At 42.2% G+C, this 24,299-nt stretch overlaps 1 protein-coding gene and 1 long non-coding RNA gene across 4 annotated transcripts in view; one reads left to right on the plus strand and one right to left on the minus strand.

Annotated features, from left to right (window-relative positions):
* Positions 1 to 1,671: 1,671 nt before the first annotated feature.
* Positions 1,672 to 12,531, minus strand: LOC126920107 (uncharacterized). The gene is made up of 6 exons (XR_007711890.1): positions 12,443 to 12,531; positions 11,779 to 12,363; positions 11,411 to 11,569; positions 8,415 to 10,447; positions 8,125 to 8,323; positions 1,672 to 7,529 (listed from the first exon to the last, which is right to left on the minus strand). It is a non-coding gene; the product is annotated as an uncharacterized LOC126920107 (long non-coding RNA).
* LOC126919906 (uncharacterized) overlaps positions 12,358 to 24,299 on the plus strand; it is a 303,683-nt gene continuing 291,741 nt past the window's right edge. For 2 of the 3 annotated variants that reach the window (XM_050729590.1, XM_050729594.1), the window contains exon 1: positions 22,686 to 22,832. In XM_050729590.1, the coding sequence (XP_050585547.1) occupies positions 22,701 to 22,832 (132 nt within the window). In that variant the 5' untranslated portion in view covers positions 22,686 to 22,700. Of the gene's footprint in view, positions 13,463 to 22,685; positions 22,833 to 24,299 lie in introns of those variants that run through there. The other variant, XM_050729613.1, reaches the window with a different exon arrangement.

Genomic DNA, 24,299 nt, shown 5'->3' on the forward strand with positions numbered 1-24,299 from the left:
AATTACGAAAGAAAAAGAGAAAAGAGTGAAAGCCATCGTACGAAACCATTCGAAAATTGAAGAAGATTTTCGATATTTAGATATCTTGCCTAAAGTAAATATAACTCTGAAATCATTTTAAATGATGCCCAATGTTGAGTCACTTCGTTTTACGTCGGATCATATAATTAATTCCCTAATTAAAATATCAAGGATCGCGTGATATCGGTCGATGGTAGTCTGACTGGATTCTCGACGCGAGTATAATATAATCGTACAACTACAAGCGTTCGTACATACATTCGAAGATATTGAATGAATAAATAGGAAACGCTGGCGGCACATCGAACGTAGACACGTATACGTATGTGTTTTCCAAGATCTCTTTACGAGCGTCGTTTTGCGTGACGAAGAGACCGCCTCGCGTGCGATTCCATGATAAGACGTGGAGCATATTAAGCACGCCCGTTTTGTTCTCCATGATCTACAAAACGCGTATTGTCCTGAGAAACGTCTACCGTTGTTTAAATCGACGGATCGTACGGCTTTGTTGCACGACGCGTTTATTCACGGAGATCACAGGTTAACGAGCGAAACCTTTTAAACCACAGGGTGTGTCGGTAACGAGGTAACCCTTACAAACGGGGTAATTCTTGGTATGAAAGTTGGTCGAAAGTCTAGAGTCGCTTTCTTCTACAGAGGAAAACTTTTGTTCACGGGAAAATTGAATTTCTTTGCACAAACACAACGAATATTAATCGATAGGTGTTCAGATTTAAAATAAAGAGCAATACGCTTTCTATTTTAACTCTTTGTACATTAACGATTGTTATCGTGTTGTAGCGAAGCTTTTCCTATTTTGCTATTTGAGCTCGTTAAGTATGTCTTACGTACAGAGCGCATAACGTTGATTTATGAATTTGCGGGGAAAGGCAATCAGTTATAGGCGACTGAGAATGATTTCACCGAAATTCGCCGGCCGTCGTCTTTCGATCTCTGCTCCACATGTCGTGGAACTGTATCAGAACAAGTACTTTAATTGCAGGATGTTGTTAGTCCATTGCGACGATTGGCCGCGTGAATGACTGCATCCACGAAGCGTGACCATGGACAGACACAGTTCCCTATAATGCGTACGCGATTAAGTACAAGATAGGCTCTTGCAAAAATTTATGACGATAATTACCTTACTCTATTTCCCGGCGTTCGTTCAGTTGCAAAATACACGCCCATTCACGAACACGTATATTGCACGTACACGTATGCAAGGACATATAAAGAAATTGGTGAAACGCTCTGTCCACTCACTGTCGTATTTCTTTCAATTATAATCGTTTCGCTTTCCATCTTTTTCCGTCCCTTTTACCGTACATACATATAAAATATAATCCTCGCGTGTCTTCCAAGAATTGATTTTCATGCTGCTTGCAACGTAAATTAATTAATGAAAGTGGTTTTATTTAAACCTCAACTTTGAAGGATAAAGTTAAGAAAACTTATATCGTTTCCTGTAATATAATTGTACGATCGATATTGTTCGTCTATAGTATATCGCGCACCCTGAAAGTTCTACCTCGACAAATTACCTCCTTGATGATCATCTATGTTCGCCCTTATACAATCCAAACAACGCCGTTAACAATTGCCAAGAACGCGATAAAAGTAGACGGTTAAATAAAATAGAAGCTAAAGTAACTTTTAACATTTGCCTTCGTTATTATTACATTACAAATGTTTAATGCAAATAGATAAATTACATTCATTTCATTCGGCAAATATTACAACAACTGCTTTGGATATTTTACATATTTATTGCACGTTCGAAGCATCCTGTGCATTTTTTCATCTTGAAATTTCCACAAACCCGTGAACGTCTGCAGTCTAATTATTACAGAAAAGTTCAATGTATTGTTTGAAGTTATAGCTCAATCGACTATGAAATTAATCGAATGATTATGAATCTTAATCTCTTTCTGTATCGGTCGGAAAGTTGATTCGCGCGAACGAAGGTAAAGACGTGGATGGACGGAGGAGTGTTGCGAATGCTCAAGTTTTATTGCACAATGAACGGCGACAGTTTACGATCTTCCGTAACGATCGTTGACTCTGCGGCAGGATATCTTTTCTCCAGGGCGGAAAGTCAGAGCGGAGCCAAGAGTCGGCTGGAAATCGCGTAACGAGAGACACGCGCGATAATAACCGCACATACGCGGGACAGTGATCGATATTTAGCTCAGGACAAAGCCGATGACGGCGAACCATGGCTCCGTCATCGGCGCGGTTGTCATTACGTAATTCGAATTACGCAAGGCTGCCACGCAGGATCGCGTCAGCTGTTGGAAGCACGCGTTTCCTTCGGGCTATTATATTCTGACAAACAATGCTCTTTCATTACATCGCGTGGAATTCATTCAGCTACCGCAGAAGCATCGGTCGAAGGTATCAAGTACGCGAAACACTCGACACTTTGGGAGTGACGTGTAAGCTTCGTTCAAGTTGGTAACTCTGACTTTATCTTCGTACGAGTTACATCGATCATTTCTATTTAAATAACCCGACTTCAAGTAAATATCTAGAGTCTCGTTTGGATTAGATAAGTTTCTTAAATTGAAGCTACTACTTGAGTTCGAGGAATTTGAAATCACTTTACCAACATGAAATTGTCATTTACTTAACATGGAACGTTCTTTCAAGTTTCTTGCTTCGTGTCTTGCAATAAGACAATTTTTTCGCGATTAGTTCGCACCTTTCTATCGTACATTGATCATTAACGATCATTAAATTGGATTTAGTTTCTTCCGTGAGGCGTAGCAGCATCTTTTAGAACCAGGCTCCTTGCTATTCGGAGAAATATCCGCGTATTTCACTACGCTCCCCGTGCCAAAGAGCGTGGTAGTCATACCTATTGTCTAAGTTCGATTATGGTGAGGCTCACATCCGTTCTGAGTTAATTTACTCTTTGTGTTCCTTGCCTTCGATATGCTGTAAACCCATAATTAGACTCAGAGAAAACCGGTTATCGCTTAATTTCGTCGTCAACATGCATCGATATCCGCGAACCTGTGAACGTATAATCGAGAGCATCTGGTACTTTTAGTTAGAACCTGAACTATCAGCCAATCACATTTGTCGAGTAATATACCGTATGTGTTAATAGATAATTGCGACCGTCTGCCATCTGTCGATGACTTCCTCTTTCCTTTTATCTTCTCTGCTATTTTTACTTAACATTTTATTCTTGATACTCTGCTTCAAACTTTCTGCATTCGACGAGAGATGGTTTCGATCATAAAATCTTATTTTTCTATCGTTGGAAAATTTCTCGAGTTTGAAGGAAATGTGAATAATTAATTAATCAAGTCACAACTTCATTTTCTGCTACGGATGTCTTTAGGGCTGTAATAATGTATAATGAATTTGTTATAATGGTAAACGCAGAGCGCTATTTTTTAAAAGATACCAAACCATCACTATGATTCTGAGCTAACCAATTACAAGAAGAAAATAAAGATTAAAAGTTAAATAAAAAGATAACAAAGAAAATTTACCTTAATCTTATCGTATACCATTCTTCACCGCTGACGCGACGTCCCACACCCTGCAAGCGAACCAAGATCCGGTCAAGGAATGCTCTGAATTATTAATGCGAAATCACGAGGCGAGATTCGGGATAGGTTGTGGACCCATATCAGTTGTTTGCCTTTCGACAGGTCGATCCATATAAGAAGCGACGCTGGTGAACCGTTGCGTCGCGCCGTGCGAAATTAAATGGATTCGTGGCCGACGTGCGTGAAACATAATCGCACCCACGAGCATTACCATAATCGGTCGTTATACATTGATTTACGAAAATATTTGAACATTTACTACAGAGAACACCTATGCATATATCGTGTATGTTACGTAAAACATTCTGAAATTTCATTAGTATATACATGTACAATAGATAACCGGATCTCGCTACAGTGCTAATAGCATTTCGAAACGATTCCTACGATACACATAATATAATATATTCATAAAAGGTGTCTACAAGTGTTGGAATACTTTCATGAGCCTGTGTATACGTTACATCTTTATTAAGACGACGAACATCCTGCGTGTATGCTGTGAAAGAAGCGGACGACGGCGATGAGGGTGTGGCGTCGTTCTTCGAAGTTCCGCAAGGACAGAGACATTAAGCTTTTATTCGATTGCGCCACCATTCGCGGATTTTCTTGCGTGTTACCCACGCGGCGAGCGGGTTTTTCGAGCGGACGCCTCCGTCCTCGATATTCCGGAGGTGCGAATCAGGGAAAAAGTCTAGGATGACTTCTTCCAAGGTGAACTTCGTGGTGCAACGTTCTCCGTTCGTTCGCCGTGGTATATCGAACGCTTCGCACGCGTTTGCATCGATCGTTCGAAGCTGCAACGAATCCACGTTCTCTTTTACGACGTGGCTTGTGCGAAGAGCTCGCAATGCGGAAAAAATTCTCCATGGAAATTGTGTTTCGTTGCGCGTCCCATTTGCATATAGGCCGCTTCATCTTTGACGGGATTTGATACGTTTGGCCGTTGTCTGTTGTTAGTTAATTTTTCGCAATCTGAAAATTGCGTCTGTATTAATAAAATAAGCTCAGATAGATCTGTTGAAAATTGATGAATGCTTTACTGCTCTTTTTAATTGGAATGGTCTATTTTTTATTTGAATCTTTCGTTCATGTTTCGAATATAATACTTTCTATTTCCAAAGAGATTCATTTGGACCTCGTTAAGTCGTAGACGTCTAGATTAAATTCCCCGCAATTCCGATACAAGGTCGATCGTATGATCATATACTATGGGAGAAGTCTCGGTTATAATGAAACTCCTTTTACAAATACTTTTCGCAAATGGCTAATGTGTTAACGTCAAAGGATTTTTCTTTACGAGACTATGCGATCCTTACACAAGAGTACGTATTGTAAATGCTATTTGAAGCGATCAAAACGTTGACGAGATTCATGTCAGACGCGTTCAAGAGCGCCTCAGAGGAGATCCATCAAGAGCAGGCATCTGAAACGGGTTAGTCCGTGTCCTTGGATCGCCGCGATGCTTCGCTTGCGTAACGAGACAAATATTCGTCTTTGCGACGGAAAGCACCGACGTCAATGATCCCTTTTTAACGAGGGATCGTGTATTCTTATGAATACTACGATCAAATCGTTATTTACAGTAAAAAAAATGTTTAATGTTAATTGGTGGAAAAGACTGACCTCTGGCGGAATATCCGATGTTGCGAAGATCTTGATATAACGTACAGTTTTATATTTAATAAAAACCCGTTTTTATCGTGGATGAGACGTCTGGCACGACATAAAATTATTTGCAGTCAAATGTTTTCCTGGAATTTTTCAATATATATTCTAAAGCAGCTTTCGCGTTCGTGTTAAGACCTCGTTATTATAAATCATTATAAAGAACCGAATCTACATGATACGGCAAAGAATGCCACTTAACACGATGGGACGTGACATACACGAGATAATCGCTAACTGATCCCATTCACGGCGATAATGACCAGCATCCTTGTTGATACGTCTTTAACGGTAGCCGAAGAATCGTCAGATGCCTGTCTTCGCACGTAAAGAGTTCCGTAGCCTACATTCCGCGAAGAAAGAGTCGTCGTGCAGGATAATCCATCTGGTAATCTCGATAATCCTGTAAAGATGAGACATGTGTATAAAAATCGATGACTGTGTAGACCGCTTCTAATACGAAGCAGCAGTTATTGGCAGTGGAGATCAAAGTAGCAATCGATCGTCAATCAGAGAGCTTGATCGTACTTGTCATTCGACTACAGTTATCGGCTTTTTAGCCTTTCGTTTTCCGCGTTATCAGCTGGTCGACAGTTCCGTTGGTTGTTGGTATTGCGTGTATTAAAATGACGATAGAGACGGTATTATGCGTCCAAGGCAAAAAGTAGCAGAAAATCTCGAGACACGATCGTTCGAATCAGAGTAGTCGACCACCAGCTTTCCTCTTTTTACGATGACTCATCGCTCGTGTGTCTTTTCTGCTCGTTTCACTTTAGCTTCTTTCTCGCGTTCTTCTTCCTCCTCCGCTTCGTTCTTTCTTCGCCTTCCTTCACCTCCCGCGCCACCCCTTGTGCCTATCGTTCTTTCCTTCCCGCCTTTCTTCCTCCACCCTGTAGGTATCATCCGTTCCTTTTTCTTCGTCGTCTTCGTGTATCGTTCTCCACTTCGTACACCGAACGCGCGTCTACTTGAACGCTGGATAGGTATTCACTGAAAAGAATGCGAAGAGAAAGAAAATGGCCGCACGAGCAGGACAAAGGCTCTCGAGAAGGCGCTTTGAACGCACGAGTCGAAAGGGTATGGCGGTGCCTCTTCGTCGCGTCGAGCTGTATCGTCGCCGAGAACAAAAAGAACGCGTCGTAAATGTTGCTTCGACGTAGAGAGCCGGATGGTTGTAAAGAAAAAAAGGACGTGGTTGGTCGCGGTTTAGTACGGCGAAATATCGACGATTCCCTGTCGAAAAAGGAACGTCGCCGCCTCCCTTTCGAACCAACGACTCTAACTATACGTGCACCTCGTACAGGCAAAAAGTGATTTGTTGAAGAAGAGAAGAAGCCTCGAAAGTTCTGCGTAATCGACGATGCTTGTGCGTTACTTGTTTCCTTCAGCTTCACCGACATATTTGTCCGTTAAAGCGTGCGATTTACTGGCGTCAGTTTGTTCTCCAGTCCGGAGAAGAGACTCGAGGTCGGCTGAAATTAAAATTCATTAGGAATTCCATTATTTTGACTACAAGTAACGTTTCTCCGGTTTCTCCAGACTTAACATCAGATTACTGATATTTAGTGTTAATAAAGCGAAAAGGACGGCGCTTGGTTATACACATTCTTTTCTTTTTTCAGTTTAAACAGATGAACGTGAATCCCGAATCAGGTTCACAACGAATTCCGAAACGACGTTCGTCTCATTACCGGGAACGTTTTCACGGATATTTATGGGAGACCGTGTTCCGCGATCAACGGTACGTGCTAATTGTTAAGAGGGCCGTAACCCCGTTGTATGTTCTTTCGTTATTTTCGTTGTAACCTTACGCTGACAGTGTAAGTACCTGTCGTGGCATGCACTCAGGATATAAAATGTAACGTGCAAAACCTGCCGGTCGTACGACGTGCGGTACGACGGGTTTGCAAATGCGGTGCGGGATCCGAGGCGCCATAATTTAGTCCTCGGGGCGGCAATCGTAAATCCGCGGAATGTCAAATTTTTACACCACGGTAAACCGTTAAGTAGCATCATTCTCATTATCGTTACGTACTCTCTTTTTTTATAACTCAGCGGCTGCGAAAGTAAATGAAACTAGATGATGGAAGACTATGAGACTAAATTAAAATTCATTGGACGAAAACAGTTTGGCTGACCAGATTTGGAAGCGAGGATTCTTATGAGTCAGCTTTACTTTGCTTCGAGGCAAGGAGCCTTAGGACGCTTAATCCTTTTTAGATCCATTCTTTGATCTTGAAAGCGTTCGCCGGATCTCTCGGCTCAACTTTTTAACTACAAAGAAACGAAACTTGGAGTTAGGCAGATGAATTAAGATAAAGCGTGGGATGGCAAGTTTTTTAGAAGGTACGATTCCCGGTGTTAAAGTAACAAATTAAAAATTTCGCAATCCACGCTGAAACATGCAACCGATTTAAAATGCCCTAATGATCGTGTTGGCCAGCTTGAGAAACGCTCTCAATCGGCGGCCGGAATCGGGCTGGATAATAAGTGGCTTCTAAAAGGGCTACGGCGCGCGGCGCGGCGCCGTGTTCGCGAAAGTGGCTCGAATAAGATCGATACGTAGGCGAATTTCGCCAGATCGAATAATAATCGTCGTCGTTACACTGGCTGGTTCTTCGATTAACCCGGATAACCTCGCTGGGTCCCCAAAGGATCGTGATAATACGATCTCTCGCGCATTTATCTATCGTCAATTCGTGGTGCGGCGTTCGTGGCGAGCACTCCCTCTTGCTCAACGAGCGAACCAGTGATTCACGATTCGTGTTGCACGTTACGATTTCAGACCGATACACATGCAACCGATACACATGCAGAACGCTGTTTCTACAGGTACGTCTTACGACACGTTAATCCGCTCTCTAATTACCTACGCTTCCTTCCACATATCCAGGATGCTTGCCCTTATAGAAATTCTAATCATCATCGATCTGGATGTTATCGACAAAAGAAGACGTTTCGGAGCTGTCAATTTTCTCCACGATGAAGGAATCTCTTTTTTCTATGCGTAGATGATAATGCCTGGAGCAACACTATTGATGAGCGGTATTATACGAATGCCTCGTTTCCTGCAGTTAGAAACGGTGGTTTACGTTTACAGTTGTGTAACAGTAGGTTTATGTTAGCTCGAATACTGGGTCGTTGCCAGTAACTTCTTACCGACAAATATTTGCATGGTCCACCTGTTGAATTTCAGTTTTAAACCTAGCTGCGAGCTGAAAGTTTCGCTGTTTGTTCGTATGGCGTGTCTGCCTCTTGCACGCGATGAAAATTTTGCTCACTTGGGAAAAGCCAATGCTGTTCTATGTTAATGTAAATTAGATTGCAACAACTTAAATGTGCAAAAAATTACAGTAGATGGTTCCTTGTTCCTTCTACTCACCAGAACTTTTTTCCGCAGATTACCATCTACGTAGTGGTTCGCGTAACTTTCTCGAAGAAAAGTGACTACTTACCTAAGAAAGTGTGGAAAATTTATCGAGGTAGATTCGTCTGATTTTTGCAACAGAAGAGATTGGCAAAAGAATAATCTCTACCTGTCACTAATGGTCGAGGTGTCGATGCGATATAAAGCCAATATGAAAAAGAAATCTTTGTAAAAACGTATAAATTGAAACAAGAATTTGCATTATCAAACACTGGCGTCTCGCTTTCCAAAGCAACTATTCAGTCTGATTTTCCGCGTATACATTGGAACACGCATGAAACAGTTGCCAGCCCGAAGCGGTCGATTCATGAACGAAGCCTAGAGTCGTTACAATTATTGCGCAGTGTAACGTGTCGGTCCGACGTGCAGAAAGCGTTCAAAGTTTAAACGCACCGCGGGGGAGTGACTCAGAGGCAAGCTATCTCATAGAGCAGCTAGACATGCCTGTTCGTTGCCCGGCAATTACGATTTGTGAGGGTCGAGCGCGTTCACACGGGAGGGGTTGCTTGCGAAATAATAAACGTTAGTTCCTTTATCGATTCCGAGCACGATAGCGCTATTGGAAGAGATCCAAGAATAGTCGTGAAACCATTGACATTGCCGTTCACTTGCTCGTTTTTATTACGCCGCATTTCGTAGATCGAAGAATCCTGTCGTCGATCGTCTTCTCATTTATAATACTTGCGTACATACATTGTATAAAGAGCGTAAATGGTTGAATAAATACGAATTCAGAAGTACGGAAGGTCATTGTACTTGGTGCACAAGACGCGTTTATTTACCTTTATCCAAACACACTCTATCTTTCACGGCTTATTTAAGTAACAAGTTCACTGCATTCGTTCCACGGATTATTCTCCTGTCCCGGCAGGGTACTTCTGTCGGGCAGCGGTTGAGGCTGTCGAGCAAAGGACATTGTTACGGTGACGCATGGTTTGCACGGTGTAATCGTCCGCGCACCTGCAAGACTCACGAAAACCGTCTCTGAATGGTACACGGTTAAACAGCGGTTTTCTGCTCTTTCTGTCGTTCGGTTCTTCTTGACTTTCCGACGCGCGGTGTAGGGTCATCAGTGTCGACCACGAAACAGGCAGACCAGTATGAATGAACGTCAGGAACCGAGGGCCCTTTTTAAGGGTGCTCACGTGCCAGTCACGTGAGGTGGGCACACCCATTGTCTCGCAGAGAATGCACGCTTGTATGCATATGCTGCGAACAGGCGCATAGTGACACGTACAGAGGATAACACGTTGCACACATGCGCGATATATTTGTGAGGTACGCGTATTTACGTGTGTCTGGCGGCGCGGCGGCACAACGTAGGTTACGAGAACGGTGGCTGAATATTAAAGAAGGGAAGAAGTAAAAGGCGATAGGATGTGGCGCGAGGTAGAGACACAGCGGAAGTGCCGTGACACCGGCGCTAATCGCGAAAGAGAACCATTTTGCTGGGGTGTGTTTCTTCGTCGTAAGCGGTTCTCTTTTCAGTCGACGATCGAACAAACGCGTGGCTCGACGTTCGGTGTTCGATGTTTCAAGCATGTCGCCGTGTTTCAAGGCAGAATTCATGATACGCAAGGGCTGCACGTTCACGTATTAAAAATTCAAGAGTTAATGGCGTCGACGAGGTTCGCGTTGCCTCCTACATCCCGAAACATTTGGCATTTTTTATGCGCCGTCTACCAGCTCTCCGAGCAGTTCTCCATATTTCTTTTCACCCTTCGCCGTTATATACGTTCTTCTGTCGTTTCGTTCTCGCGCGTATCTGGAATTTAAAGAGGGAATTATTGGAGGCATTCGAAGAATTATCGCGGTTTGTAGCGTTTCATGTCACGTTTCGCGATATTCCTTTAATTTTTCCACGCCCGATTGAGCACGGAATCGTTCAACGACTCTGAAAATTTATCGCCAATCTCTTTGCCTCTTCTTTTTTTCCTTTACGTTCGTCTCGCGAAACATATCATTAGCAGTCGGAAATGTTCGCATTTTAACGTCACTTACGCTGCGGGATACACGCGGTATAACGTCAGACGTAAGGAAACAGGGAAAAAACATCGATGCTGTAACGAGAATCGAGATAGCCATTGCGAAAGTCAATAACGGGTGCATTTTTATCTGTCCTAATTGTATCGGCGATTAGGTCTCGTTAACGAGAGTGCCTTGAAAACGTTTTATCGGCTGATAAATCAAACGGCCCGGATGTGTAATATATAGGGATGGTAATACAGTCGCGTAATGTGCAGCAGCGAATGGGAAGTCGAGTTGGCCAGCATTGAAGTGAAAACAAACGAATGTAAACAGGAGAGGGCACGTGTGGAGCGGGGGCATCGAGCCTTCCGCTTGTTTAGCTCTGTTTGTTTTGGCTGCGCCGTGAGACACGCTGATTCGTTTTAACTCTTTCCTCCATTACGACCGCCTCGCGTTATATTGCTTTTTAAACGCCCGTTTTTTTCCATTTCTCCTTCGACTCCCTCCAAACCATTCGCGTCACCGGTTTACGATGTCACGGCGGGGAACAAAGATCGTTTCTTAAGAAATTAACCTTTCTGTTAAGCGTCGCATACGATTTATAAAAACGACGTTCGCCCTGAAAACGTTATTCGCGGAATAACGTAAAGAAATAGAGGAAAAAGTTAATTTAAAATCGCTGTGTTTCTTGATTAATAGCTGATTGATAGCTGAATTATGCGGTATAGTAATTAAATGGTAAAGAGTCTGAGTTGTTTACCGCCTATATGCCTCGGCAGATGCCAGTATTACTATGAATGGTTTCTTTTTTGTTTCTTCATTTTTGCGTGACAAACAGCTGTTAGTGGTGTCTTTAAGGCGTGTTACCAACCATGGTGCCTGGCATCTTCTTCGAAATGGATTGATACCTCACATATTCCTTAAACACGAATTTATAAATCAATACAGATATTAAGGCAAATTACATTAAGTTATAGTATCGATTTATTGATTAAATCGTGGCACTTGTCCTTATAATACTGCCAAACTATGATATTTCAAATATTTAATACATTTTAAATTGAAGTGTTTAGGGGTTAAGATGGATTAATATTAAGCAACATAAAATAAAAGTATAAATAAAAGCACCTCGATACCAGAGTTCAGCGAACTCGAGATTTCAGGGACATAGACCTCAGGAGCACACCCTTTATTTCCATTAAACGTGGTGTCGGGTGGTTAAAGACACGCCTAAAGTTGCGCTGAAACGCGATTCAGGTATATATCGTTCCGTAGTTCCGGCGTTCCGGACGTTCCGTTTCATCGTTCCACGGTTCGAGCGCGAGAGTAGGTAGTTGCGTGTGTCGTGTCAGTTATATCTCGGCAGCGAGAGCCGTCAGGCATACGGGTGTTTTGACGCGCGTCGTTCGTTCAAAATCCTCGTGCGTCCTGCTGTATCAATACCAACAAAAACTTTCGACGGAATCTCCGTGATCGAAGGCGTTCTAATTGTCGAGCGTTGTCATCATAGTCTTATGTGATTTTCCTTTGGAGTAACGTATCATACAGAGCGTAGTTACGAGAGTGTTTATATCCTTCGAGGACGACAGAAAGTCTCATTGGTTCGTCGATTAAATCATGACAGTCGCTTCCTTGTATTCTGGTCTGACGACATTTCTCGTGACACTGCGTGCAACTGATTCATTTCCGCCTGTGTACAGACGTGCATCTTCCCTGCAAAAACGAAGGATTTCAAGGTTAAGTTTATCCTCTGACACGTGATTATATATATGTGTTGAATCGGATGCCGTACCGTGGTTTCGTATAAATCAACGTATACGCGCAGCGGCGATTTCGATCGACCGAGTGAACACTGGCTTTGATGTTTATCGATTATATCGTGCGCGTCGATAGTATTGGTGGCGTGCATGGCCGGACGCAATTACAATCGGGACATTATAATGAATTATGCAAGAGATCGAATTGCGCCGATTCAAAGATTATCAGCTTTCGCTGTTCTGTATTTTTCTGTTAATGCATGGATCGCGTTCATTCATTTTTCGTGACGGTTGGAGAAAACGCGAGTTCTTTGTATACTGAAAATTATCGTAAAATGAATGTAATATCAGATACAGGAATAGAGAGGTGTTTTATAAAAACGTGTTACGAGGTCAAATCTTGGTTATGTTTTTCTCTATCAGAAAATAGTGAAATCTTGGGAACGTTTGAGTAGAAAAATACATACTGTTCCTTTAGAAGTGAATGGTGATTTATCCAGTCGCTCATTATCGGAACGGCATGAAGTTTGTCGCATCAATTTGTACGCGAGATGTGTTGCTTCCTCTTGTAACGTACGCGAGACACGTTTCGTTATTTTTCTGCTCGACGATTCTCTCCTCCCTTTTCTTCGCTGTGCTAATACGAGAACCTTGTACAAAGTGAGTATCATTGGTTAAGGTTAAACGGTCGCGGGGTTGTTTCACGCGGGAAAAGTGGCGCTATAGACGAACCATTTTCGAATTCGATATCGACTTTTTATCGCGCAATCGTGTTCCCGCCATTATCCCAAGAACCGATTCGGGATCGAGATGCGGAGCAATTTCGATAATCGAACGATCGTATCATGGACGGATGTTTGCGAATCCGGACGCTGATGGTGTTAATCTTTGAAATTTTTACGTGAAACAGTGACAAAGTGTGAAAGGTGACGGAATAATCTCGAAGATAACCTCAGGAGTGAATCGGAAGTTGGATAATCGTCATGGCTTACGTGCTCTGGCGGGTCTTTATGAAGAAGTACTCGAAGGTGCGGCTGGGGCTCAGGAATCTGCCTGTAAGTGTTGCACGCTTTGTACTTCGTAATTTGGCGCCGTACGCGCGTAGTTTAGTTTACGCGCGGGCGTGTGGTTGTTCACGATGCAAATCATTTGTCCGAACGGAGCAAAACCGCCGTTTGGGATGGGTTTCCATCGACAGCACCGGCGAGAAATAAACGTACGAACGTTGCATCGTAATTCTCAAGGTCAGGATTTTATGACCGAACTTAGCCGCGCTTCGCGTCAAACGGCCGCTATAATTGCGGTAGCCATTGAATACGTTATGCAACGAGCCGACCGGAAACCGTACTTGGTATGAAAATTACCACTTACCGGCAGCATCGATCTTTTTTTTCTCCTCGTAACTCTTTCGACCGAAAGTACAGAATACTTACAACGAAGTTATACATATAAGGGTTTACGTTCGGAACTATTAATGAGACGTAAATTCGTTGCATGGTTGTCGAAGTTTAATAAAAGAAAAGGAACTCAATATAGAATGTTACAATTTCATAGCCGCTAGATATTTCTATCGAAATACTGTCCAAAATAATTCAATTTTCCCTCGATTTTCGATTAGCTGAATCGCTGGTTGCGCGCGCATTGTATCGCGACTTACCGGTGAGGTCGTTTCACGTTCGAGCGTTTTACCAGAACGAAGGTGCAATTATTAGACGTTGCAACTGTAGCTAATGCGAACACGGTAATTGGATAATTGCCGTAGGAGCCGACGTAGCAGTTCTAATTTCTTTTTGTACCGTTTCGTGCCGGCCGCGTTGTCGATTTCCATCGATATATCATTATTGTTATTATTTATTTATGGCCTGTAAGTCCTATAATATACATTGTATATTACAAGATGAATATCGTTATCTCGATCATCATCATGATCGATCAGATGCATGTACGGTTCATTGGTTCATTGATTTTTCATCGAAGTAGGATTCGTTCGCCGTTCTCAGCTTGACGTAGACTAGATCTCCCCTTTCTACGCTTTTTTCCTTCGTGTCTGCTTAATTATCGATACTTGTTGATTAATCGATAAACAATACGACCACGTATAATTTGTCGACAGATCTTTTTATTAAATTTTATCGTTGAACGGGTTAGCAATGAACACGGCAGATCCAGCAAGATGTGTTAATCAATCAGGAAAAAGATGGCTGGTCTGTGTACCGTACCTATAGGCACGCCCTGTTAATAAATTTCGTATAGCGGAAGGGAAACACGTTTGGGTTGGGGGTGCGCGCAATTTACGACTTGTCGGATTGGATTACTTTGATGCGTAAGCACGGAGATCCACCGCACTGTTATGCAAACGATTGTTATACCCTGATGTAACGGGGGTTCGCATCGAGCGTTAAGTCTTGGTGGAATAAGTATGTGGATATTCCGATTATACAGTCAGTCATATATTTCGATGTATTTCGATTCCCGTCGTTGTAATGGATTTTAACCAACTTCTTAAATATTAAAATTGAAACGCGTTTGGGTGAACGAGTAAGCACTAGAGTGAAATGAGAGTATTTTAATTCTTCGGTAGTTCTGAGACACCACGGTCAAAAGTTTAAATCTCTGAAATTATGTTATAATTGTGGATCAAACTGAAAATCGCTGAGATGCTTCAAGTGAAATATCTATCGCTAGAATCTTCGTGCAGAGTGAATTGGATTAATATCATTAGCAAAGTTTTACACAATAGTACATATTAAGTTTAAATAAAGATCAAATTATGACTCAGGCTCACCACCAGGGAGACGCATCATCACTTTTGTACGCGCTGGGGACATCAATGGCGTGAATGGAAAGTTCAACGTGTATCCATTATTAGATTCACACGGCACTGACTGTGTTAAGGGTTAAAATTAGAAAACCGATAATATCGTTTCTAATATTAACAACTCTCCAATTCATCCGATTTTCTCTACGTCAATCTTCACCCCCTGCTCCACACGAAGAATCCAATGAATCCAAATCCGACTCTTCGAATCGTCGCAAGAACTCATCGCGTCTCGAGAATAGCGTCGACTCGCAGTCAGTCTGTTTCCTAGAACTCGATCCGCGGTTCTCGTATTGTAATTATCGGGAGGGAGAGAGAAAAAAAGGGACGGCGCTTTTGCAAAGTCCCGGGTCGGTGGCTCGAGGGAAGGGGGGCGGAGGGGGGTCAGCATCTTAATAAATTAAACGGATCGGTCCGCTGGAGGAGGTGGGAGGTTCGCGAGTACAGCTAGGGTAGACGAATGGAAGAATAGCAACGTGTAGAGACGAAGATCGGTTCGAGAGGAAGAAAGGAGCGGTAGGCGGTCGGAAACCGGGGGGTTAGGGTGGACTAGGGGGTGTCGAGGGGCGGACGGGGTGCAATTCAGTTTGCGGTCGTCGAGTCAGGTTACGTTAGGTTAGTCCAGCGGTTGGTCCCCGTGACCGTGAACCGCGGCTGACCTGCGACACAAACACACAGAGTCTCTCTTTCTCTCTTCCCTCCCACCTTCCATAAATCTACCTGCACTACATCGCGTCTCGTTCCACAGCCTGGCGAACCGCTCCGTTCACCTCTCTTTTCTTCTCTCTCGCCTTGCATTGTGCGCTCTTCGGGATCTCGGAGTGATAAATACGGCCGACCACCCCTCTCCCATCCCTATATCTCGTTATCTGTCCTCGTCTGGCCCTCGAACAACTCGCGAAACCGGCGTGAACCGTTTCCCCGTTTTATCGTGCTTACCAGCAACTCCGGAGCGGGACATCGTCGCGTGGGCGTGTTGATCTATTTCGATTTTCGTCGTCGTACGTTTTAAGCTTTTTCTCGAGGACGATCGCCCTCTATTGTCATTATCGTTCTTGACAATTGCATGGAATATCGAAGATGTAAGACAGAGAGAGAGAGAGAGAGAGAGAGAGAGAGAGAGAGAGAGAGAGAGAGAGAGAGAGAGCACAGTGGCCCTTCATGTATCTGAACTTGTCGGGGGAGAAACAATTTATGCGACTGGAGTTCATATGATGGAAGTTAGCCAATTTTCTCTATTACCTATCATCCTTCGTTCGCATAATAGGAATTCGCGATCAGATAATCGAGCATTAACTAAAATTTCGTACCAACAGATGTAGCTTTACAATAGATAGCATGTATGCGTATACGAGGATTTAAATTGCTCGTTTGAAGCGCTTTGTAGGTACGCGTTCGAGAATTACTTGAATTACACATATTTACATACGTGTATAAAATAGAAACTCTTTCTCTCGGAGCGAGGAAGAGTTTCAAAGAAAGTTAATAAATTCTTAAAGACTTTTACTCGCGTTGATCGGCCTCGGAGACTGATGGAAACGACGTTGAAAATCGTTGCGATTCAAAGGCAGTTTTATCTGAAACTCGTTAACGCAGCATTTTCTCCCGTTACTCGCGCTATCGCAATGTTTTGCACATCTCGTATCGTGGTTCGCAGTCACGACCGCGGATCGGAACAAGAAACAAGAAGAAAAGGAGGAGACTTCGGTGGCGTCGGTAATCAAATCGTTGTTTTCTTTCTTAGCAGTGTTAATTTAATTTGCTTCGTTCGTATCGGCTCTTGCCCACGCTCTTCAACTTCTTCGTTTTATCGGAAATAATTTGTTCCATTATCGAACGGCGTACTTGAATCGAAAGTGGAAACACCGAGAAGAATGTTTGCTTTGAACGAATGTAGGCGGACAGATTGATCGATGACTCTTTAATCGCTATTGTTAACGTTCATGGCCGTTGCAAATCGGATCAGCCATGTGAGATACGATGTTGCAGTTGAACGAACGAGCTTCTCTCCGTTCTCTCCCTAATATTATACTTGTTTCCAGTTATATAAGGTGTTATAAAAATAGGCCGAAAGACTTTGTTTGGAGATTTATAGTACGTTTCGAGAAAAATATTTGCTCGATTTTAGGATCTTCGTTTAACGAACGTATTTTACTCCTCTTGGCGATAGCTATAGGCTTACGAAGATCTAGATCATTTTTTTTTTATAACATCCTGTACATTCTCTTAAATCGGTTAAAACGCTATCACGTATATCCTCTTCCGCGTGGATCTTATTATGTTACGTTCGAGGCGCTCATTCATCGTCCCTGAAATTAAATAGAAACGAAACGAGCTACGTTTCATCGTACGATACTGTTTTCTTCTCGAAAGACTCTCATACTATATGAAGCAAGATCGATGATATCATTGTTCGTTCTTGGCGTATATGCTTAGGTTACACGGTCGCTGCTCGCGGATCGTCAGAAAAACGTTTGTCCCCGGTTTAATCGCACGAACCCCTTGTTTAATATGTATTAACGTACATATTTCTTACGAAACCTCTTTGTCACGACTGAAGAAGCTAATTTTCACTCGACAGCGATTCCTGTCGGAACTATGACGCTGTGATTTCGAAGCCACGTTGGCAAGCCTACGTTTATGTACATTGATACGGATTTATTACTCGGCACATATTTGACGTTGTTCTAACGCGACGCCCTAAAACTTCGTGTGTCTACAAATTTTCTGAAAACATACACATGTATCTTAACTTTACGACTGAACGCTTCGCTTCGGTCAACATTACCGACTTTACTTAGTTACTTACGTTCATCGTCTTGGAAACGGCAGAAAATTTTCATAGAGTCTCGCCACGTTATCTTAGGCTAGTTATTGGTTCGATACGTGATACCTTCGAAACTGGCGATTTCGTGTAGAATATGAATAGTATACAGGTTTCGACAGAGCCTTCTTTTTTTTACAAAACGATGTTAGTATTTTCTATGAATAGAAATAAGGTTACTATGATAGAAATGTAGAAATAATATAAAATGAATAATATAATAAATTGGCTTATGGCAGTAAATCATTTCTTTCTCGAGAACTGAATATTAATCGCATATTTATGTAACAAAATTAAGGAATGAATAAAACGTGGAGTTGATCGGCGAGGCTTCTGAGAAGTTCGAATATCGTTCTCGTCAAATAGTCGAGTCGAAGAGTTTGATCTGGGAACGAAGTGATTATATAGAGCGAGGAACGTTATTCGCGCGCGTTTCGTATTTTCACGCGACCTACATAAGTGATTATGATTAACCGAGAAAAATAGCGGGTCGACATTCCGCCTTGGCTGGAGAGTACGGCACCTGGACGCGGTTAGCGTCGTGCAGGGATGCGCCTGCCACAATGCACCGTGTGCAATTTCACTTACTTTCGCCACTAATTAATCGAGCGCACTTCTAGACGGCCGACTTGCCCCGCTCGTGAGGACCAGAGAAAGGTACTATGCAAATTCCATCGAAAAAACGAAACACGTGCCCTTCCCCCACTCCTTCTGCCGTTCTTTTATCGCGAGCCGCTTCGTTGCTTCACGCTTCGTTGCTTCTATTAAATATCGTCATTGTGCCGCCAGACGATGCTTCGTTCCTCTGACGCGACGTTCAGGTGAGCTCGTAAAGCCAGAAAAAGTCAAACACCACGAATTTTGATGAATCGTTGAATTTTCGTTTCAACCAGATTATTATTTCACGAATAGGATGTATGATGTTTATCGCGTTGGAAGAACAATTTTGAAGTTTGGAGAGACTTGGGGAAAAAATAAAACTTCAGATGGGACCTCTCTACTAGATTTCGGATCGTTCTTTGTATCCTTAACTGGTATGGTTTAATAGAAATATATTGACTTGCCGCAGATATATATAATTGAAAATGTTGAAGTGGGTCTGACTTCTAGGAAAACTCTACATCTTCTCTAGTGTTTAGTTTTTGGTATAACGATTCTCTTTACAGCGGCTTCTTTGGTCTCTGTTATAGTACCGCGGAAAGATCGTCAACGTACAGACAATGTCAACGATGAAGTGCAAATGCCGACAAGCCGAAAGGGTTGGAAAACTTCGATAAGCCTAACGGCCATCAATATATTTCGGCACCGGAGCCGTTGATGTTCAGTTAGCCACTGGAGGGTGAAGAGTCGTTAATCGAAAGTTGTCATATTACACTACTGCATTAAGTTCAAGTTAAATAATCATCTTTTTCTGTTTAATCCACTGTAATATATCCATCTATCAATAAATTATCATATAGGATAGAAACCACTGGAAATCTTAATTTCTAACATTTTTGATAAAGAAATCTTATAATACATTCATCCACGCGTTTCCTCTATCTATTTCGAGATATATGAAATCTCAAAAGAAAATTATCGAGACATTTGGCATCGTGTGTTATTTGAGTTAAGGGTTAATTATAGTTGTATAACGATATATAATATGTATAGTTTGTATTATAGGATATAGTTGAGTTAACGGTTACATTTTCAGTCAAATTCAAGGATGTCGCGATAAAAAGCACATAATTAGTATTATATATATATAGTATTCACGGTTAAGCTTATAAAAGACATCTGAAAGGTAATCTAGTCTCTTCAATGAGCTCTATTAAAATGTAAGGACACGGTTACCCTATATATCTCGCTATTACAATGTCTTTAGTCGTCCGACAAAGTTGGCTACAGCGCTTGCGAAATACCGGAAACGTTTTCCTTAACGAGCATCGACTGCAACAGCTCTCGGCTATCAAGATCCAGAAAACCTCGTACGTTGACGTATCGCGGAAAGAATTCGTACTTTTTCTTACAATCTCTCCACACCATCAATGTGTCTAACCGCGCTCTCAAATCGAATCAAATTATTCAACATGAAGGACGCGACAAATGATCTATGGAGCAACGTCATCAACCTGATTATACTTGGCAAATGTAATAACGTAATGGGGACGTGCGTAAGGCGAACATTGTTGAGTTTCAACGACTTAATTTAGTAAGACAGACGAACAGTTTTGGGACGCTTAGAAATCACGTTGACCAACTCCACAAATTAAATCGCACAGACGAACGACAATTACAAACATTGTTTTTAAAAAATTTTCTTAGAATTTACAGTTATTTACGCTTTCTCTATTTCTAGTAAATAATTTTATGAAAATAAGATTTTTTTCGAGCTATTGAATACTATTGTAAATTTGCTAGCTTGAATAAGAATTGGAGTTAATTAATTTGCCTTTTCGACGATTCAATTGTCACGCATCGTATAAAATATGTGTCCTAATACTTACGAAGTATACGTAGGAAATCCAGTATTCGATAAGAATCTAGAGTGTCGCGGGCTTTGTTCGCGTCTCGGGAGAAACCTAGTTCTTTCTCTATCCTCGTGCATACACAGGAACATCCGGCGTCGACTGACAAAAACTTTAATCACAATTAAGACAATTTCACGGCAGGAATGGGCATTGTGTCGAGAGAATCTGTACCGTCGCGAGCCGGCCCACTCCGGTTCTCTCGTGTCGGCGTGAGGTGAACGCTCGTAAGCCTCGAAGGATAGAAAGAGCGTCGTCTCTCCCAGCTCTTCGAGGCTCTATCGAGAACAGCTCGAGATGTGCCACGAGCCGCGCGTTGCCAATGTCGGAGGATAATTGATGATAGTTGCTTAGCAGTCGACGACGACGCACAAAAGATTCCCGGGCTCCTTCTCTCCCCTGGCCACGGCTACGTATAAAAATTTAAATTAGTACGATAAAAGAGCATTCAGTTACGTGTTCTTCCTTTCTTTCTCTCTTCGTGCTCTCGAATACCAGCCGGGCCAAGGTACGTTATTGTTCCAATGAATTATGTTACCGGCCACGCTTTGTAATGAGTTCGAAGAGAGCTGAAGGGGTGTGAAGCGGACGCGAGTGCTCGAAGGCTCGTTTCCTCGATAGAAGGCTATGTTTAGGTTGTTTCAATAAGATTGATGGAGTTAGATTTTTTTTCATGTTGCCCCCTGTATAATTATATCGTTAATTGATTCATAGGTACGGATAGATGTTTGGAGTTACACGTATTTGAGCAAGACAAACGTTTTTGGAGATTTACACGATTTTTGTAATTTATCTCCGTGGAGATAGGACAACCTTGTTAGCTCACTTTGGAATTAATCTTTCTAGACCTAGTTTTACGTCTGTGATAACTAACACGACTTTGTATTATTCTATGGGTGACATAAGATTCTGTGTTCTTTGCTTCGAAAACATTGAGATATGATATTAAACCGTAGTCTTCTGACATTTCTCTAACAAGATAAAAACAACGAACACTCGATAACAAAGTTATTTCGGCTTATTCACGCCTCGGTAAATAAATATCACAAAGGAACTAGCAAAATATTACTCGTAACATCTATCCATTTGGACAATCTAAGATGGTATTTATTTTATTTCCTTTACTCAAGATAGCGGAGCGTAAACTCGGTCACAACGAGAAAAGAATAAATCCGCCCGGTAAATAAAAGATCAACCGATAAACTACCGAAACTTGTGAATTGTTATCGGATTATTTGTCAGTTAGACCACGCGCTGTTCTTCACTTGCGCAACGCGTTGTTTGAGTATACGCGCGAAGGCCGATAAATTTTGAATATGCGGCGCATTCGTCTCTCGCGCATCTATCCGCGCAGGCGCGCGCATTCGCGCGTTTCAATTTAACTCGCGCGCTTGGCGCGCCAACGCGAATGAAAGTGACTCACGCAACCGTCCGTTCGGTTGCGGTTTTTTACGGTGTGCCGTTAATTATATCGTTCACGCAATACGTTGCAGAAATACATGCAATTAATTTGCTATCGTGAGATCGTATTTAGGTAGAAGATTCAAGAATTTAGACAGGAAACTTCTTGGGATAGAGGTGTATAGAAGCTTAGTAAGATTAAATGTGATTTGGGAGATAGAGCTTCGATATTTTTTGCAGGTTTTCTTTTGATAGTTTTATATGGTTATTACTATTTTTAACTAACATTAGAGCTGCCTAACTAGTCAAAATTATCGGTATCAAACTTTTTGTGTAGCGTGTTCTAGTTGGAAATTATTTTTGGAGGGGTTTAGAGCAATAAACTCTACATTTTATCGCATATTTCTATTCATTAATAACGTTGATAAATGAAAGTATTCTTACATGTACGAAAGAATTTAGATAATTGAAATATTCAAATTTCATTTTCCCCCATTTGGTTGGTATACGGTTCGTGCATCGAACACTCAGCGAGCACTTTCAGTTCTGCTCCGCGAGGCGACGGTGTAATTACTCGGACTTTCTGTTGCACGCGTACCGAATCCCCCATCTGCATACAAACTGCGCCGGCATCCACCTTGATTAATATTAATTTTTTCACAATGGATTTTGTCGCGACGAGAGCGTGAGACAGTTCCTGTCTCGTTATTTGCCTTACGCGTTTGATAGCCGTGAAATTCATGCTACGATTTCCTCGTTTGCGTTGCTGGAGATGTCTCGTTCGAACGATCAGAATGAGGCTTCTTTCACCATTGAGAAGATCGGTGGAAGAGCTCGACGTTCGAGATACCTTGAACCTAACGACTATAAGGGTGAGAAAATTCTCTTTGTTGTCACGCATTCGTATTCTATATCAATAAATAAATTCATCGGAAGTAAAAATTCACTGCATCTACCGTACACCGTGAAATTTTTAAACGTTTATGCACAAACATCGCTTCTTAGTCAATACGACTGTTGAAGAAGCGTTTACCAGCCTCGTTATCATCCTTACGTGAAAGATCGAAGATTTACGAGTTTGTTCGAAGGTGATCACAAATTCCGCGTGAGAATCGAAACCAGGCCAACCGCAGAGGTATTTACCGTTTTTCAGCAACGTCGATGTTCCATGTGTCGGGAACTGTAAACTAAGTAGAACAGCGAGGATGCACCGGAGCATTATCGATTGTCAGGAAGTTATTGCATAAAGTTAGGAGGCGCCAAGTTCGTAACGTGATTTCCTAGCGGGACAAGAGCTTTTACGAAAGTCTCGACGATTGTGTTGGAGCGAGGGGTTGTTTTCGTGGAAAAATACACGAGTTCCATCGATCACTTAACGATAACTAATATTGTCCGAACGTCTCTTCCGGCATAGTGATCCTATCGTGCGGCAAAACACGAGAACACCGCCACTTTTGAATAATTATTACATCCGTAGCGGGGTAACGTAACGGTCTATCGCTTTCACTAAGAGATTCGTGTATAAACGTTGGGCGAGGTCAGTCTAGTACGTCGTCCATGATTGATCGGTATTAAATTTGTATTTGTGTTCCACCGCGGGCAAACTAGATGATAATAGCTGTAAACATCTCAGCTTCTATCTTCGATCTGGATGTTGACCTTTCCCGCGATGTGAAACGTGGCTCCGCCGATTGTATGCTCGCTAGACACGATGTACAGGCTATTCGGAATATGTGTAGTGAAATATTAGATGCTTCAGACTCGTTGCATTCGAAACGAAGTATAATAATCACGAGCCACTCGTGATTGAACCATTCAAAAAGCGATTTTTTTTTTTGAGTCACTTAAACAATGGAATTAGCCATGACTTTGACAAGTTCGTTTGTCATCGTTGATTTTAATAATTTCAATAACTTGGAAGATCTCGATGGACTGACACAGTTATTGATTATCTACGAATCTACGTATATTGATAACTTTAATGATTTCAATGTAGTCCGTAATCAGTCAAGATAGGCACGTAATTGTCAGTGGATCGCGTCAGGCACGGCTAGGTCTTTTAAGAGTCAGGATAAACGAATGCCGTATCGTTTCAACGTAGGGACATCGTACGGTGAAGAAGCGCGCACGAGATTCGTATCTTTATTTATAATGTTATTAGAGTCGGCGTTCACACGAGTAACTGTACAGAGAGTCGTGGCACCGGCGATAAATTGAAACACTTCGTTCCTTAGTTGGCTTCTGTGTACATACATCGCGCGACGTTCCACCGTAAAGTATCAAGAGTCGCTTGGTATCTACTCGTTTGATTACAATCTTTGTTCCCCTCGTGGGATCAG

This window comes from Bombus affinis, chromosome 1 (genome assembly GCF_024516045.1).
Source record: "Bombus affinis isolate iyBomAffi1 chromosome 1, iyBomAffi1.2, whole genome shotgun sequence".
Taxonomy (NCBI): Eukaryota; Metazoa; Arthropoda; class Insecta; order Hymenoptera; family Apidae; genus Bombus; species Bombus affinis.